This window comes from Ricinus communis, chromosome 1 (genome assembly GCF_019578655.1).
Source record: "Ricinus communis isolate WT05 ecotype wild-type chromosome 1, ASM1957865v1, whole genome shotgun sequence".
Taxonomy (NCBI): Eukaryota; Viridiplantae; Streptophyta; class Magnoliopsida; order Malpighiales; family Euphorbiaceae; genus Ricinus; species Ricinus communis.
In genome coordinates, this window is record NC_063256.1 from 11,587,837 (window position 1) to 11,604,923 (window position 17,087).

The following is a 17,087-nucleotide window of genomic DNA, read 5'->3' on the forward strand; positions in this document are numbered from 1 at the left end:
TAAATGACCGTTCAGTGATAAAGAAGGTAGAGGTATAGAGATAGCCATGAGATTTGTCTAGAAGCGGTCACCCTTAAAAGATATTTTTTAATTTAAAATATACAATTCTTAATATATGAACATGAATATAAACAATAAAATATTTTTACAGTTATTTACAACATATGAAAACTGAAAAGTTTTACTGATTGAAATTTCAATTCATAAAAAGAGGCTAATCAAACTGCATAATACATTACGGGTGCTAACCTCTTCCGTAGCTAAAATACTAACGTTCCCAGAAAAGAAATTTTAAATGTCAAAAGAAATTTTTTATTAATTATAATTCTTTTTATTTAATAATTTCATATATCTCTTTATAAACTGTTTTTTATTTTAATTTATTTTTAAAATTATCAACATATGTGCTTTTGTTTAAAATACATTTGTCGAATTCAATCCCAAACGGTGCTCAAGTCTTGCTCGCCCCCAAGTCAACAAGAACATTCAGTGGCCGCACATGCGGTAGAGCGCGAGAAAAGGGCCCCTAGCAGATGCCAGCGGCCACTGCCCAAGCACAGCCCACTCTGGACTGCCTTCCAACCCACCATGGTTTCAACTAGTAATCCTGAAGATAATTATCTTAGCTCCCATTCAACAATTATCCATTAAATGAACTTCAATAACGTCATCATTGAAGAGCTTTTCGACTGCAGGATCCAATCTTTGCCTAGAACATTCTTTTTACATTTCCAAAGGTAGATCCACTTTTCTGAAGGAACTACTAATTGAAACCTCTGATTATGTAAGAAGAACTTTATTGTCAAAGAAACCAATAGAAGAACTATTCTGACAGAAACAAGTCTGATGATTCCTACTGCCTGGATATCCCAATTTGACAAGAAAATCAGCACTAATTTATTTACTTATACAATGTATATTTATTTAATGCATCTTATGCTTAGACTTCAAGAAAAATAGACAAAAACTTTAACTTTCCACTTAAAGACATGATATTATGAATAACAGCAACAAGAACAGGAGCCAATAGTACTTAGATTGGCTGTGGGGTTCCGTTCTGATGCATTGTTGTGGCGCTTGTCGACAGTTGATTTGAAGCATCTGCTAGTGCAGCTGCTGCAGCTGGACTCATACTTTGGTACTGAGAAGGCACTGGGGCAGACTGAATCTGAGTGTAATAAACTTGATCACTTGGGCCTTTTGCATATTCATAACCATAATTAGCACCACTAGCAGCAGCAGGAGCAACAGCAATGGACTGAGTTGGATATTGCATTGGATTTGGAGCATAACCCACATACTGTTGCTGATATTGGCCGGCTGCCATAGGGATTAATGAGGGAGTTGGTGTCACTGCAGTTCTATACATACTCGCAGCCATTTCATGCTTAGCTAAGGTAGCTGCACCACCAGCTGCAACTTTTGTAGGGTAAAGAGGTGGTGGATGTGAGTTAGGTGTCGGCGGCCGGCCTGAGGTCATAACTGTAGTGGTATCCATAAGATTAGATTGAACAGACATGTATGGTTGAGTTTGTGCAACAGGCATTACATATACAGGATATTGCTGATGTTGATCAATTGGTTGATGAGGCTGTTGCTGCTGTGTAGCATAGATTGGGTAGTAAGATGACATTGGCAATGGTGTTGTGGCAGGGTGGGGGAAAAAATGTGTGCTGGTGGGTACAAATTGCTGTTGTTGATCAAACTGTGCAGGCGATGCATATGCAGAATTTTGAGCTTGCTGAATTTGAATTTGAGAGCTTGGAACTGAGATGTCACATTTTGTATCAGGATTGACAAGGGGCTTGCTGTCTCCTGTTGCAACTTGTTCTTGATAATGCATAGGCTTAGAGAAAGAACTTGCAGATGCAATACTACTAGTGTCACTGCATTGTTTGATCATCAATAGAAAAGAAAATGTTAATCACTTTAAAGCCATAAAATTACTTTTTTTTTTTAATCTTATAAGTCAACCCACTCTGTTTGAATGAACACCATTTCTTGGATTAAGATCAATTTCAGCTAATCAATTACTTTTTTATAATTTTGTACCTCCTGAAAACTTTCTCCTAAACATTAAATTTGGTTCTGGAAGGCTGCTGATTAGATCTTTCTGTAAAACATATATCATACTATTAAGCTAAAGAACAAACAGATTGGGGACCATATATACCTTGCAACCGAGTCTGGTGAAGGCAAATTATAACCACAGGCACCAGCCTTGTGCTGAACAGGCTGCAGAGGCAATGGTGGTTTTTTGCGGAAAGTAACAGGAACGCCCTGATCCGATCTTTCATCATCTGATAAAACCCGATTCAAGTGCTCACTAGAACCACCGGCAGGACTAAGCGAAGATGCCATCCCAGCTGCAGCAACAGCTGTAGGAAGTGGAGGCAGAGGCGCAACAGCTGTAGCCAAAAGGCCATAGCCATCATATTGCTTTTGCACAGCTTGAGCAAAGGTCATCTGAGCAAACTGTTCCTCTATTCCAACTTTCTGATCCTCCACTCGAACTCGAATAGGCGGCAAGTTGCACATTGAAGGAGAAGAAGAAGATGAACCAAATGATGAAGAACCGTTCTCCATCATAGGCGAATCGGGCATCGTTGCCTGCACTTCATGGTGCAGTAGTACTGGTACTTGATTCTTGATTATTTCTTGCTTGTTTCCATCTACACCATCTACTTGAGCTTCCAAGTCATGATCGCTGTCAAGATTCACTAAACATTCCATTGTAGCAGAATCTGATAAGTTTCTTGGAAGTAAAGAACCATTGAGTGCATCAACGAACCATGTCTCTGACTTGGCATCATCGAGAAGTGAACCCATCGAAGCTACAGTTTCTGGTTTATTAAAGAAAACAAACAATCGTATCCGAGAAGGAGCTAAAGCTGAAGATGATGCAGTAATCCGATCATACTCTTCAATCATGTTATCAAGATCTTCATCTGTAGTTACAGATACTAACGAATCAAGTTCTTCATTGGGTAACTGATACTTAAGAGTAAAAGAACGGCCATCAAGAAGCCCACGCGAAAGGCGAGATGATAAGGAGGAGAGAGTGGAGTGACGGTCGATGGCTACCATTCGTGTCTCGCCGCCAACATAGCAGAGAGACTTGTCATGCGGGCGGGGAATAATGTGGCCTCCATAGCTACACATAAGGCGGAGTTTGGCACCCGGGACTGGAGGGAGAGGTTCGTTATTGTAAGTATCAGCTGCGTGGGAACGCGGGGAGGACTCGACGGAGTCAGGGTAGTTGAGGTGTATGGTAGTGGGACTGACGATGTTACTGGTGCCGGAGACGGTCGGAGTAGGGAGGGGCGGAAGGGGAGGTGGATCCATGAATGAATGATGTGGTGTAGACTACTGTATTGTGTTGAGGCGGAGAGTGGAGTAGTGGTGGGAAAGATTCAAGAAGTGGAGTAAATGTGGAGTTGATGCCTTTATACTCATACAATCATATGCTTAGTTGCTTTGGATGGGAAAGAGTTTTTATAGTTTGATGCAGTTGTAATTTTACGAGGTTCACTTTCTAGATTCTATGTATGATGGATTCTTCAAATACCAGAGTTCAAGAAATGTGAGAGGGATACTATTCATGTGAGGAGCTCTACTATTTGTTTTGTTTTATTTTCCCATATAAGTGGAGAATTTTATGATCACCCATGGCTCAAATTACTTGTCCTTATATCATTGATCTATCTATTTCTTGTGAAGGGATAGTAAAAATGGGATTTTAAGGGAGAATAATTGGTGTAACAATTTATTATAACAAATAACGATGGAATCAATAAAATATTTGCTTGATAAAACTATTTTCTAACAGTACTTTTTATTTTAAAAAATATAATTAAATATAAAAAGTAAAAAAATATTTAAGTCTAATAAATATTTTCTCCTTATTTTATTTTTATTTCTTCTAAGTTAATTTCTTTTCAAAATTTAGCAAATAAAAAAAATGATATTAATTAATAAAATATATAACAACTTATAATACATTTAATTTAGCTCTCTACAATTTAACTCTTCAAGGAGTACATTATAACTCTTATAATTTAAAAAGACTCTTTAAACAAATAATACTTTAATGAATTAACCAGCGAGAGAACGACTATACCGAAGCTAAAGTATTATATAGAGATGACTTCTAAAATCCGCACCATTCCAATCAAAATTCTTTTCTTTAATGGTTCATGTCGGCAACAGCTTGACTTGAACGAGGCAGTTTGAGGAATGACACGGCATGGTGCCTTCTTGTACAAGGATGACTTTGGCCCATGCAGACCTGCGCGCCTGGACGTCATGGGTTACCAAAATGCATAACCGGCCACCCGTATGGATAATTGATAGTTGTGCTAATTGATTATGAATTAAGATTATATATATATATATATATATTACAAGTTAAGTGGCGGATTAAAAAGAAAGCGATTAGTCCCTCATCCCTAAAAGTCTTTGCTTTCCCTTCCAATACGACGAGTCTGTAAGATTAAAACAGAACCCAAGGGAGCCATTTCGGCCACCAATGTGCTCATCTATGTACAATTTTAATAACAAAATCAATAATTTATCCTCTCTTTAAGCATAGGAAAATAATAGTGTCGATCCCACGTGAAGACTTAGATTAATATAAAACTATTTTAAGAGTGGGCGTCAGAGTTTAATTATCATTAAATTTATATTTAGAATTAATGATTTTTTTATTTTTTTTGTTGTTGTTTCTCAAGTTAATTGTTTATTCTAATGATCTGGTACAGCTAGATGTATAGTCATGCATCATAATAGTTTTACATACCAAGGTGTTCTCGTTTCAAGCAAATTTATTTTGCACTCACATGCTGAGTCATGGAGTTCGTAACATTAGTTTCCACCCTGGAATATTTTTGTACAATTAAACTTATTTTATATTTACTTTATCTGTATAATATTGAAGCACAAACTCCAGTCCCCAATCTATTGTTCTTTGTATACGTCGCCTTCGTGTCTTTGCTAATTTGCTCTTGCTGGCATCCTGCTGCTCTTAAGTTGGCAACTAAAATAATTAATAATTAGATCCGAGTCACCATAATATATATATTATAGTAATACCCTAATAAAAAATAAATTTATATTTACTTCTTTTAAGTTTATGAATTGTTCTATTATCTTGTGAAAATTTACATTATATCATTATTATAATAATAAAAACTTATAAATCAGCTACCCGATAAGGAAGACGGCTACGAGGATCGTGTGCCATGGCTGTTTCTTCTATATGAGCAATTTTAATTGATAAATCTCTTCTCCTTTTATTTCTTATCAAATCGTCTCTTTCAGGTCTGATTGATTCCTGCATCGTGTAATATAACCCTGATTCTTTCCCACATTTCATCTACTGACATATAAATGTTGCATTTCTAGTTAGAAAGACAAGGTTTATTGTTATTATTATTTATTTTCATTTATTATTTAGCAATGGATCTGATTAGGGCAGGCCTTCTTTTGATTGCATTTCCAATGATTGGGAGCCCCTGGAATAATTTTGTTCTTATTTTTTGGTCAAAAGCATTTATTAAGAGGATTACATGCGGTCACATGATTTTTGAGAGATGCATGGATCAATTCACTTGCAATTGGCTGGATCAGAGCTGCCTTCATCATATATATATATATATATATATATATATATATAGCTAAGTCATATTAAATTAAATTTTCAGCCAAAGTGTGTAATTTTCTATTTCTCAATTTGCTATTCTAGAAGAGCCTGATTTTTATTGCTGGGGATGTTTTAACCTTCTCAGAAATCTGTGACAATTTCCTCCAAGTTACATTGATTTCTGTGATTTAGTTGTTTATATAGAAAATCTGAATCCTGGTTTCTGACAGCTCTCCAATTTTTAGAATAAATACAGGAAGTTGAGTTTCTTTTTTTTTTTTTTTTTTTTTTTTTGTCTTTTAGGACAGATTACATGCAACATGTTTTTCCATTAAATGCTTCAGTTGAGAGTGCACATCATTATTCTGTTTTTGGTCAAAGTTTGTTAGAATTTAGAAATCATTGGATTAGATTTCAATTATTGGAAGGATGGGGCAGATTTATTTATGACCATCATGTAGTTGAAGCCCAATTAATTAAAAGAAAAGGAAGTAGATGAATTGAGTGGGTTGCTATTTATCAATTGATGGATGCACTTGTTCTTTCTCTTGTAGAATTGGGAAAAATGCCAGAGGTCTGGTTGGGATCACATACTGTGAGATCTCATGGAGTGAAAGTGGCAAGAATACATTTGCAAGACTGGATAATTCTGCTACTTCTTATAGTCATTGATGTCATTTTGAACATTATAGAACCTTTTCATCGGTTTGTTGGGCAAGGAATGATGACAGATTTAACATACCCATTAAAACCCAACACTGTTCCTGTCTGGACTGTCCCAGTATGTATCTTAATCCTACAAAAAGAAAAACAAAATAAATTCAGGTTTTAGAGATAGCAAGTGCACCGTGCACACATTCTTTCATTATCATCAGCTATCTTTTGTATCTTGTGACAGATTCTTGCAGGAATTCTGCCATTGGCTTTATCATCAGCTATCTTTTGTATCTTGTGACAGATTCTTGCAGGAATTCTGCCATTGGCTAGCTTTTTTGTGTACTATTGTTATAGAAAGGATATTTATGACTTCCATCATGCTATGCTAGGTATGTCTCGTACACTTTGAACAAAAAGAAAGTAATTCATTTTATTCTTTTTGATTCCAATAGCTAATTGTATTATTTAATTAACTGTTACATTATTGTATTTTCAGGACTACTGTTTTCTCTTCTTATCACTGGAGTTATCACTGATGCTATAAAAGATGCTGTTGGTCGTCCAAGACCTAATTTCTTTTGGCGGTGTTTTCCTGATGGAAATGAGGTACATATGGCTACCATCTATCTCCATCTTCATGAATAATAATCAAATAGAATTTTTGTCAATGTCCTGAACTTTATATATTCGATACTGGTCTTTAATTGTTTTTTATCTGAAATCAGCAGGCATTTGATCCTGTTTCCAAGAATGTTATTTGTCATGGAGATGCCGCAGTTGTAAAGGAAGGTTACAAAAGTTTTCCAAGTGGGCATACTTCATGTAAGTACATATAGCAGGTACTTTCAGATAGATGCTCATATCTCAGTCTTTTTCGATGCGCCAATTAGCCAGAAGATTATTATACCAAACATGGCAGAGTTTTGCTTGACCTTGCTAGTGTTAGAAAAATACCATTTTAAGGAATTACCAAGTTCCTGATCGCCCATTATATCTTCAGGGTCTTTTGCAGGTCTCACTTACCTTGCTTGGTATATATCAGGAAAACTGAAAGTGTTCGATCGCAGGGGGCACATAGCTAAACTCTGTGTTGTACTTCTTCCAGTACTAATCGCTACTCTTGTGGGTATTTCTCGAGTGGACGACTATTGGCATCACTGGACTGATGTTTTTGCTGGAGCTCTTATAGGTTTGTACTTGTAAAACAATTAAAAGTGGGTTACTCTTTTTTCTTTTATCATTTTTTTCTCTCTTTATAAACCCTTAATGTCTGTTCGATTTGGAAAACTTTCCCTTTTCTTTTAGTGCAGGAACAACTGTAGCTGCATGTTGTTACTTGCAGTCTTTCCCTTATCCAAATGATGCAGAAGGTATGTGCCAGTCCTTTATTGTTAGTCAACAATAACAATAAACACCCTCTCATTTCAGTATGCATTTAATGTATTACTAAACAGTTTGGTTTGAATCCTAAGACAAGTCCCTGTTTCTTTTCTGCTACTGTTTTTCTGACATTAACTTGTACATGTTGTAGGTTGGGCACCGCATGCCTTTTTCGAAATGATAGCAGAGAGAAAGAGTCAGGCTGCAGGACGAAGGGCTAATTCTATCCGAAAGCGAGGGAGTACAGATGTAGAAGCTGCATTCATGCCGTTTGATTCTGAGATGGAAACTCCTGCATCACGATCCTCACAAGGTACAAGCTTAGACTAGGATGCAATGGAAAAGAAAGAGAAAACAGTGAAGTTAATAGAAACTAGAAGTTTATATGTTCATATATCAATTCTTTTATTTGTTACAGACGATTATACTCTAGCCTGTCCATCTTCCTTGTACCTTAACTATTCTGATTGATTTGTTAGCTGCAGTTTATACATTAATCATTAATGTAACAGTAATAGTGGTTTGTCTTTAACATTTTATGTAATAACTAAGGATTTAGTATTATTACTTGCATATGGCTTAGTGTATATTGACATTCTAGCAACGCTATTTGTTTTTTTTTTTTTTTATGTGGGCTTCATTAATGTAAAATAAACATCTTTACTGCAAGATTTCCTCGTTAACAACTTTTATAAGTAAAACCTAAAGGGATAAAACCTTCCAAAAAAAAAAAAAAGAGTGCAATCAAACAAGGTAAAGGTCAACAAGGACAACCCAAAAGACATTACATCAAGTCAGATACAATAAGGTGATGAAGCTACAGAGGGCATTCATCCTTCAGGAAGTACCAAACACTACCAACGGTTCGTAGGTATAAATAGTACTATAACTATGTTACTTATATTTATTTGGCTGCTCAACTCAATAATCACAAAAAAAATTATATTATAGGTCACCATTAATGAATGAGGCAAGAGGACTTTTATATTTCCAAACCAATTTGTGTTGATGTGGCACCAGATTTTCTCTAAACTTCCACATCATTACTGACCCGTAATAATTAATCGTAATAAATCTAAAAATTCTAATTCCCTAAACACAGTTGCAAGGTATAAGTTCAATGTAAAGGAATTAAAAGAATGTTCACTGTCTAACTAAAATTAATTATATTTAAATAAGAGGTGATGTGGTAGTTAATGAGAGGATCTGACTGCCACATTATTATACAATGAATGAAAAGTGTAGCTTGATTCATTATTGATTAGTTGGGGTACCATTTTTTATGTTTAATGAATTTGAGATACCAAATAGATACAATAATCATAATTATAGTACTATTTTTGCATTTTATCCGCTACTAATAGGAGAACCCAATTGAGCTAGTGCATGTGCCACCGAATTAGCACTCCTTCTAACAGCTGTAAAATCAATTACATTTACCTCTCTTGCCAACCTTTCAATATCAGGAGCCAACGGTCGATTTTCAGACAGAGAATTGTGGGTAAGCACTTATTGAATGGCTTCAAGATTGTCACTTTCAACCAGCAGTCCAGAAACACCACAATCCGGAGCCAACAAGAGACCATCGCGAATTGCATATAGCTCGCTTAAGAGGACCGAATTACACCTGCTAGAACGCATAGGCAGCTGCCACAATGTTATAACCATCATGATCCCGAATAATAGCTCCAGTGGAACAAGAGCAACGCTATTTGTTTTGTATCAGGTTATTGACTGTTTTGTACATATTACTGATTTGTGAAGTTTATTCACTCATCTTTTAGTTAATAGGCTTATTTGTGTTTGGAAAAGAAAAAATGTCAAATGAAATACGGTTTGAATTACGTGTATATTTCTTGTGGTTTATAGACCATGATGATCTAGCCAAGAAAATTTCATAAATTAAAAATAAGAGAAATTTTAATTAGATTTATTTTATTGCATTATTTGTAAATAAATTAAACTAAATAGTGATATGTGACATTATTTGTTAAGTGTTATATTTGTATTTGCTAGTTAAAAATGGGATTGTCTGGTACCAATTTCAGCCAAGTACGCGTTAACTCGTATAGATTATAATCTATTTATGTATATATTAATTTTTTAAATTTAAAATTTTATTGGTATGTGTGTTTAATTTTTGATTTATGAGATTCTTGTTTTAATATGTATTTTTATTTTTGATACATGATATTAAATCTAAATAAAATTTTATAAGTTTGTATTAATTTATTAATTAATAAATTATATTTCTAATTAGACATTATTTTTAATTAGTAAAAGATAATATATTGATTACATTTTAATTCATATTAACTAATAAATAATTCTTTAATTAAATAATAATACTATCTTAAAAATAACATATTAATTATATTTTTAATAAATTAGTTTTTTAATTAGATAATAATTTAATTCTAAAAAATAACATCTTAAATTATTTTTTAATATTATATTCAATAATAAATTAAATTATCAATTATATAATAAACTTTTAATCTTAACAAATAGTAATATCAATTATATTGATAGAATTAATTTATATAATACTAAATTTAATTAATAAGTATTTTTAGAATAATTTTTATATTATTGCACTAATAAAATTTTAAATTTTAAAAAATCAAGAATGACATTTAAAAGTAGTTACTTTACTATTTATTTTTAAAGTATTATAAATTAATATTAAATCTTAAATTTTTTTCTAAATTGTATCAATCAACTTAATTTTATAATCAAAATAATAATAACGGTCGTGCAACACACAGCTAAATGACTAGTATAATAAAATAACAAGATAATACATTATTATTATTAAAACTAAAATTGTATGTATTTTATGTCAATTGTTTGTTAAATATTTTCAAATACCTTATTTTTTTCTCTCAACTAACTAAATTGTTTGAACCCGCAATAATTATTTTTAAAAAAAAATTAAACATTCCACATTTTTTTTGTTTCAATTATTGCTCTTTTAATGTGACACATAATATTTTTATAAAATATCTCATAATATATTAAAGTCAAGGAATAATTTTATATAAAAATTATAAGTCACATCGGATTACTTTTATTTTTATTAATTAGATTTAACCATGCAATTATGTAGTATCATATTAATTAGAATTTATCTGATATATAAAAAAGAACTTAATATCACCCAATTAAAAAACTTATTGATTTGGAAATGAAAAATTAAAACTAAAATAAAAGAATAAGGTTTATTGATATTATTATTTTTATTAATGGCACTATAGAGTATTTGACAAATGTGCTAAACCTTTTTTTTTTTAAAATATGGGATCCATTTTCCATTTATTTATTGCTTTAACAGTATGTAACTTGATATATATATATATGATGGGCAAAGATGCCAAAGGGTTAATTCAAAAAAGCATAGGTTTCTCTTCTTTCATGATCTATTCTATCATTCTAGCCATAATGATGATCACTTCCATCTTTTCCATGCAGGTTTGTATGTGAAAGATAAACTGATATCTGCCATTATTAATCATGCATATAATGCCAATTTTTAATGACAATACTCAGATTTTTCATGCTCTTGCTACAGTTTAGCAATGCCCTTCAGATTCCTACTCTTTTTCCTAAACTCTGACCAGTCTTTGCTTTCTTGTTTGAAATGTCGTATTATTAAGCACTGATGCAAAGACGTTTGAAAATCTTTTAAATCAGTGCAGATTTGAGGGCAAGAAAACTGGGTGATAAAGAAATGACAAGTCCACCGCCTCCTCCTAAATTATCACCGCCTCATAGGCCTGTTCCTCCTATTTTCCAAACAAAAAATTCAGATAAATAACTATTCTATATTATATAATTGAGTGAAATTAGAAAATTAATAATTTATATTGTTAAAAAAATTTATGCGTCGAGATCAAAACTAAAATTTTCATATATATATATATATATATTTGAGCTATATTGAATTTATTTTGTTAGGTTTAAACACATATTATATTTGTCGTATCAATAACCATTTTATTATTAAAATTAATTAACATAAATTTAATATTTATTGAATAAATAATGATACATATAATTATATAATGAATTTTATTTATAATTATATAATGAATTGATAATCGCATATGGATTATGGCATCAAGGCTTGACTCTAACGAAATTGTCATTCTTATAGGTAAGCAATTATATCAGAACTACTTTGTGGTTCAATCCTTGTGCATTCATCTGCAAAGGGAAAGGTGTTTGTCTCATTTGTCAAAAGAGATGCTTTGAAAGAATGGTGGAAAGCTTGAATGACAAACATAACATAGTTATAAAAGATAATTAAGAATCAGCAGTTGGTTTAATTGGTCTTTTATTGGGTCCACTTAAGTTTATAGATATATAAAACTTGGTTTATTTTGTTCTTATTTATACGGTTGAGTTTGTGATTTGGTTTGACTGATTTATATTTGTAAATCTTATTTATTTATTTAATAAAAATTTTATCCGTATAATTCTAAATCTAAGGGACGAAATATTCTTTGCTACTTATACCCACAAACATAGCCTTCAAGAAAATACATGTTTCAACTTAAACAGTTATAGGATAAAATGAACTGTATCAAATGTATGTATTTAGTAGTGTAATTCATAAATTAAAATTAATAGTAATTTTTTTTATTAACAGATCAGACGATATTATTTATATATTTTTTAGCTGTTTTGTAATAATTTTTAGTTGGATTGTGATGATGCACCGGTAGAATTTCTCACCAAATAATATGTCATTTTGTCTAATGTATCGATATAACATGTTTCTTTTAAACCATCAATTTAACATGTTAAACTAAGATAAATTGATATATTAGATAAGTGACATGTTATCTGGTGAGAAATTTAGCTGCCGCATCAGCCTGATTTATTAATAGGAAAACAAATATTATTAATTTTAATTATATGAGACATAATTATAATACTATTTATACATTTTTCCTGTAATTTTAATTAAAGTATTGGTTTCTTTTCTTCTCCTGTAAACCGAGTAAGAAAGACTCATAATATGAGTATCTATATACATAAAACAAGACCCAACCATAACCTCCCAAATAGGAGTAAATAAAAACAGATGGCTGTTAACTGTTACCGACAAATTAAGGCTGAAGAGGAAATTGTATAAATTGTTTGCTAACCTTAGCTGACTATTGGTGCGTCAAATTTATGGCCAAAATCATCTACGTACAATCTGCTTTTTAACCTATCTTTTCCGTCTGCTACTTAGAGACCAACAATATAAAAGTTTCATCAGTTCATCATCATCTTTTATCTTATATCCCATGCTACTTGTGAGCATCTACTGTGGCCATGTAGTTTCCTTACAATTTGGTACTGCGAAGTTTGTTTGCTTCCTTTCGAAAAGACTAGGTTTTATCCATGGAGATATTCAGCAATGCATTCTCTGCGGGCAGCATAAAGAGGTACAGGAAAAGAAGACGATATCAGAGGCTGATCAAGCAGAAGAATACAAGTGTACCAGCAGCTGCCGCTTGGGGATGGAACATGAGAGCAGTGAAGCTGAAACTGAGAACAAAAAACATCAGGGTTCCCCCTGTCAAGATTATGATGACAAGACTTAGAAACGCCTATGTTCGGATGATGGCCTGTTTTGCTGGACATTTAGCGCAGCTGAACACTGGTAATGGGCTGTTGTTTAATAGGATTCCTGAAGCACCTCAACTCTCATATCATATTTGCAAGAGGCAGGTTTCTAAATCTTAAGCTTTTTTCATTGTTCTACAAAAGAGAGAGATCATACATCGCAACAGGTTTGTCAGTATCTCTATTCTAACACAATACTCACCCTAGAAGGTAATAAAAAATATATTGTTTCAAATTTTAATTTATTTTTCCTTAGAAAAAGATGGGAGATAATTTTAGATTTTTATAAAGCAAAATAGATTTAAATTTTAGATCTCCTATTTTCCCTTGTCAGGAATTGTGTTAGAATTGGTTTATGATTTCCAACTAAGATTAATGAATTGGTAAATCTGTTGCAATGTGTATTTCCAATAAAAGTAATCTGGTTTGTGTTGTTTCTTCCTTAAATTTTTTGGTGAGGGTTGTATTTGGATATGTGTGTTAATATTGATAGGCCCAATCCTTTACATGAATCCATTTTCATTAAGGATTTTTCTTTTTCATTCCAATGATTGGCCCATTTTATAAAAATCCAGAAAACACAAGAAAAGTTGGGGAACTTGCATACACTTTACTAATTTGAACATGGTTTTGCTTTTTGCTTCTTCTTCTTCTTCTTCTTCTTCTTCTTCTTTTATTTTTTCAAGTAATATTTGAAAAGTAGTTTTTGTCAGGGTGTATTGTTTGAAATTCGTTTTCATATATTAAATAATGATCATGAATAAGAAAAAAAATCCATAAAGAGAAAATATAAAAAAGAAAACAAAAAGAGAAGACAAAACTAAAAAAATAATATTTTAACCTATGAATATATGAATTTATTAATATAAAATTTATTTAAAAATTTCACACTTAGTTAGGATTTAGTTTAGTTATAACTAATTTTATAAATTTAAATATATAAATTTAACTAACCACATTAATTTTAGAACTATGAATAAATTTCATATAATTTTGTAAAACTTATTTTAACTAAATACACTGTAAAAATCTGTCAATTTAAATAACAAATTGCAATATTTTTGTTTTCTTCTCTTTCTGCTAACTAACACATAAATGGACATATCCGGCTGAAAAATATGAGTCCATATTTCTGTTAATTAATGGAATTCATCTTGTTTATTGTATCGTAAATTTATCAATGTCACAGTTAAAGTATACTGGAAAAAACAAATTATAATGACAAGTTCAAACTAAAATGAAACTTTTGGGTTTTCTTGATAGCTTCTTTGACAAATATTGCAAAAGCTTTGTTTCTTTAATCATGAAATTCTGTTTATTTAATTAGTTAATTACTGTTTAAATAGTATAGATCAGATTAAGATGCCCAAAATTACTTTAACAAAGATATATTACAGTTTTCCTACTAAGATATTTCATGAGCCTGGCTCCTCTTTTATCAGTAACACTTTCAGAGGATGTAAATGCAGTAATTTGTTAGGCTTGATTACTTCTTTTAAATATTCTTAGTGAAAATAATGATGATGCAGCATCAGAATTCCGAGAGTCGCTCGCTTTAGTATAATTTTCGTCCAAGCCCGTTTAATTTTTGAGTAAATCTTGTATATTTTTTATTATTTGCAAGTGAAAATTCTTTTAGTTAATTATTTTTTATTAAAAAAAGTTTCAGCTGATATGTGAACCATTTTATTGTATGGGAATTGAAATTTATCCATTTACATATGGAAGATGGGGACTTTGCAAGATATGGGATGTATTCATCTAATTAAGTTGTCTGTAAATGCAAGTTATATATGAATTCTTTAATGTAGTGTCTTCAATATTCATCATTTACTCAAAAACTTAGAATATAAAATAAAAATAGGATGAGTTCTCCACTCAATCAATCATGATATAATTTACAAATTAAAATTTGATTAAAAACATATTTAGTTATTTGATCACTTTATCATATTAACTTTTAATATATTTTAATAGACAGTTCAATATTTTTTAAATATTTTTTAATATATAATTTCATTCAATATATTTATTTTTAAAAAGTAGAAGTATTATAAAAATAAAATAAAATTATTTATTAAATTAAATTAAAAAATAAAAATATTAAATTATTAAAATTAAAATATTAAAAAATACATTTTATCTAAAAATCTAATAATGTTGAAATGTACGGTATCATATTGAATTGTATTGTCAAATTTTCAGTTAAATAGCTTGTAAATACAATTATCACAAAGGTTACTAATAATGGAACTACAAAGCCAGATGAAATCATGTATTGTATAATCTAAATGTGATAAAGACTCATCAATTTAAGAGATTGGAAAGACAAAGATGTATGTATTGCTAGAAGTTGCAGGACGAAATTAAACACATTAGAAAAGTCTAGTAAAGGTCTTTTCACCATCAATTATTCAATGACTCACTCACTCTCACTTCTACACTACACTCAAAGCAAAATGTATGTGATAGAATAAATAAAAAAATTCATTTAGCTTAAAAAATCCCTCTTGGATCCATCTGGGCATAGATAGATAGATGCTTTGCTTTAGCCTTTTCAGTACTGGCTCCCTTATATATGCGTAGCAGATTCCCCAATCAAAACATATCCTCATCCAAAAGGGGAAAGCACATACTTCTAAAATAACCTGCACCCCCCAAAACGGAATGACTTGAATGGAATCTATGTCTCTTTTTCTTTGTTTGTTATTATCCTATCAAATCCATTATAAGACGATTGATTGATTTTTTTATATATTTTTAAAAATAATAAATAAAGAGTTGTTGAGTCTAAGAATGTATTTAGTTCAGAGATTTGATGAGCTGATAGTTATTTTTCGTTGAACAGTTATATTAAAGTATTTGGTAAAAATTTAAGAATTATGATAGCTAATTTAGTTATGATTTAGGGTTTATTAAGTGTGCGCATGAAGCTGATTGGCCACCCATCTCACCTTCTGTTAAAAAGAACGTTCAAAAATTCTTCTGTGGCCGAAGTGAAAACGGACAAAGAACTGAGGAGAGAGAGGGACCCAAATGGAAATGGATGGTCCAGCTGGTGGGAAGAGATATTTTGAAGGAAACCAATAAGATCGTCCAGAAAAGGAGAAAATGAAATGGGGTATCGACACGTGTTGATGGGAACACACACACACACCGCCCCATTATTTAGTTTGATCCTCGCCTTTCAAAGTTTCATGGAAGGGATAGAGAGATGTATGTTTTGAATTAAGTAAAAAGGATAAGAGATGTGTGTTGAGAGGTGGTTTGATGATCTTTTCTTCCGCACATCTTGGCAACTTGCAATGAATATCAATCACTTACGTTTAATGTCAAACTCTATCATCACTTCTTACCAACTTGTGGCAAGGGAGTATTTTAGATTCAACTTACATCAGTTATGTAATAATTTTATATTGTTTATTATTCTTTTTATTTCATTATTTAATGGTTATATTTTTATTGATTATATAAAAACAATAATTAATTAATTTGTTTTTAATTTAAAAAAAGTGACTGTCATTTGCATATATGTCTTCCTTCTGTTTTGCATATATATAAGCTAACTTCCAAGAAAGTTTCAAATCATGCATCTTGTCAACAACTGCCTATTCATGTTGGTGATATTGCATATGATTTCAATAAGCTGTCACAATTAATATTAATCCATCTTTTAGCTAGATGGTTTTTTTTTTTCTTTTCCTTTCTTCCTGTCCCTATTCTCTTACCATTACTGTACGTAAGAGCCATTGCCATATCTGAGTCTGATGCTGCACTTAAACCACAGTTC

General features: G+C 31.5%; 2 protein-coding genes across 6 annotated transcripts; one reads left to right on the top strand and one right to left on the bottom strand.

Annotated features, from left to right (window-relative positions):
* Positions 1-873: 873 nt before the first annotated feature.
* Positions 874-3,633, bottom strand: LOC8286387. The gene is made up of 2 exons (XM_002524835.4): positions 2,174-3,633; positions 874-1,886 (listed from the first exon to the last, which is right to left on the bottom strand). The coding sequence occupies exons 1-2, from the start codon at positions 3,343-3,345 to the stop codon at positions 1,034-1,036; spliced, it is 2,025 nt and encodes a 674-aa protein (XP_002524881.2). The 5' UTR covers positions 3,346-3,633; the 3' UTR covers positions 874-1,033.
* A 1,427-nt stretch (positions 3,634-5,060) lies between these two features.
* Positions 5,061-8,251, top strand: LOC8286386 (lipid phosphate phosphatase 2). 5 transcript variants are annotated; one of them, XM_048371013.1, is made up of 8 exons: positions 5,061-5,319; positions 6,196-6,422; positions 6,600-6,687; positions 6,795-6,904; positions 7,024-7,120; positions 7,299-7,487; positions 7,609-7,668; positions 7,830-8,251. In XM_048371013.1, exons 2-8 carry the CDS (start codon positions 6,207-6,209, stop codon positions 8,006-8,008), a joined length of 939 nt encoding a protein of 312 aa, XP_048226970.1. In that variant the 5' UTR covers positions 5,061-5,319; positions 6,196-6,206; the 3' UTR covers positions 8,009-8,251. The 5 variants fall into 5 exon arrangements, with proteins under 5 accessions (XP_048226970.1, XP_048226953.1, XP_048226960.1 ...); XM_048370996.1 differs by lacking the exon at positions 5,061-5,319 and having other exon boundaries at positions 5,662-6,422; XM_048371003.1 differs by lacking the exon at positions 5,061-5,319 and having other exon boundaries at positions 5,662-6,422; positions 7,311-7,487.
* The last annotated feature ends 8,836 nt before the right edge of the window (positions 8,252-17,087 follow it).

Bases quoted from the DNA above. Each gene is read 5' to 3' on its own strand.
- LOC8286387 (XM_002524835.4), bottom strand. From the start codon at position 3,345: ATGGATCCACCTCCCCTTCCGCCCCTCCCTACTCCGACCGTCTCCGGC. The intron at 1,887-2,173 runs GTATATATGGTC...CAAACAATGCAG, and splicing joins TCACCAGACTCGGTTGCAAG to TGACACTAGTAGTATTGCAT.
- LOC8286386 (XM_048370996.1), top strand. From the start codon at position 6,168: ATGGATGCACTTGTTCTTTCTCTTGTAGAATTGGGAAAAATGCCAGAG. The intron at 6,905-7,023 runs GTACATATGGCT...ATCTGAAATCAG, and splicing joins GTTTTCCTGATGGAAATGAG to CAGGCATTTGATCCTGTTTC. The intron at 7,669-7,829 runs GTATGTGCCAGT...TACATGTTGTAG, and splicing joins TTATCCAAATGATGCAGAAG to GTTGGGCACCGCATGCCTTT.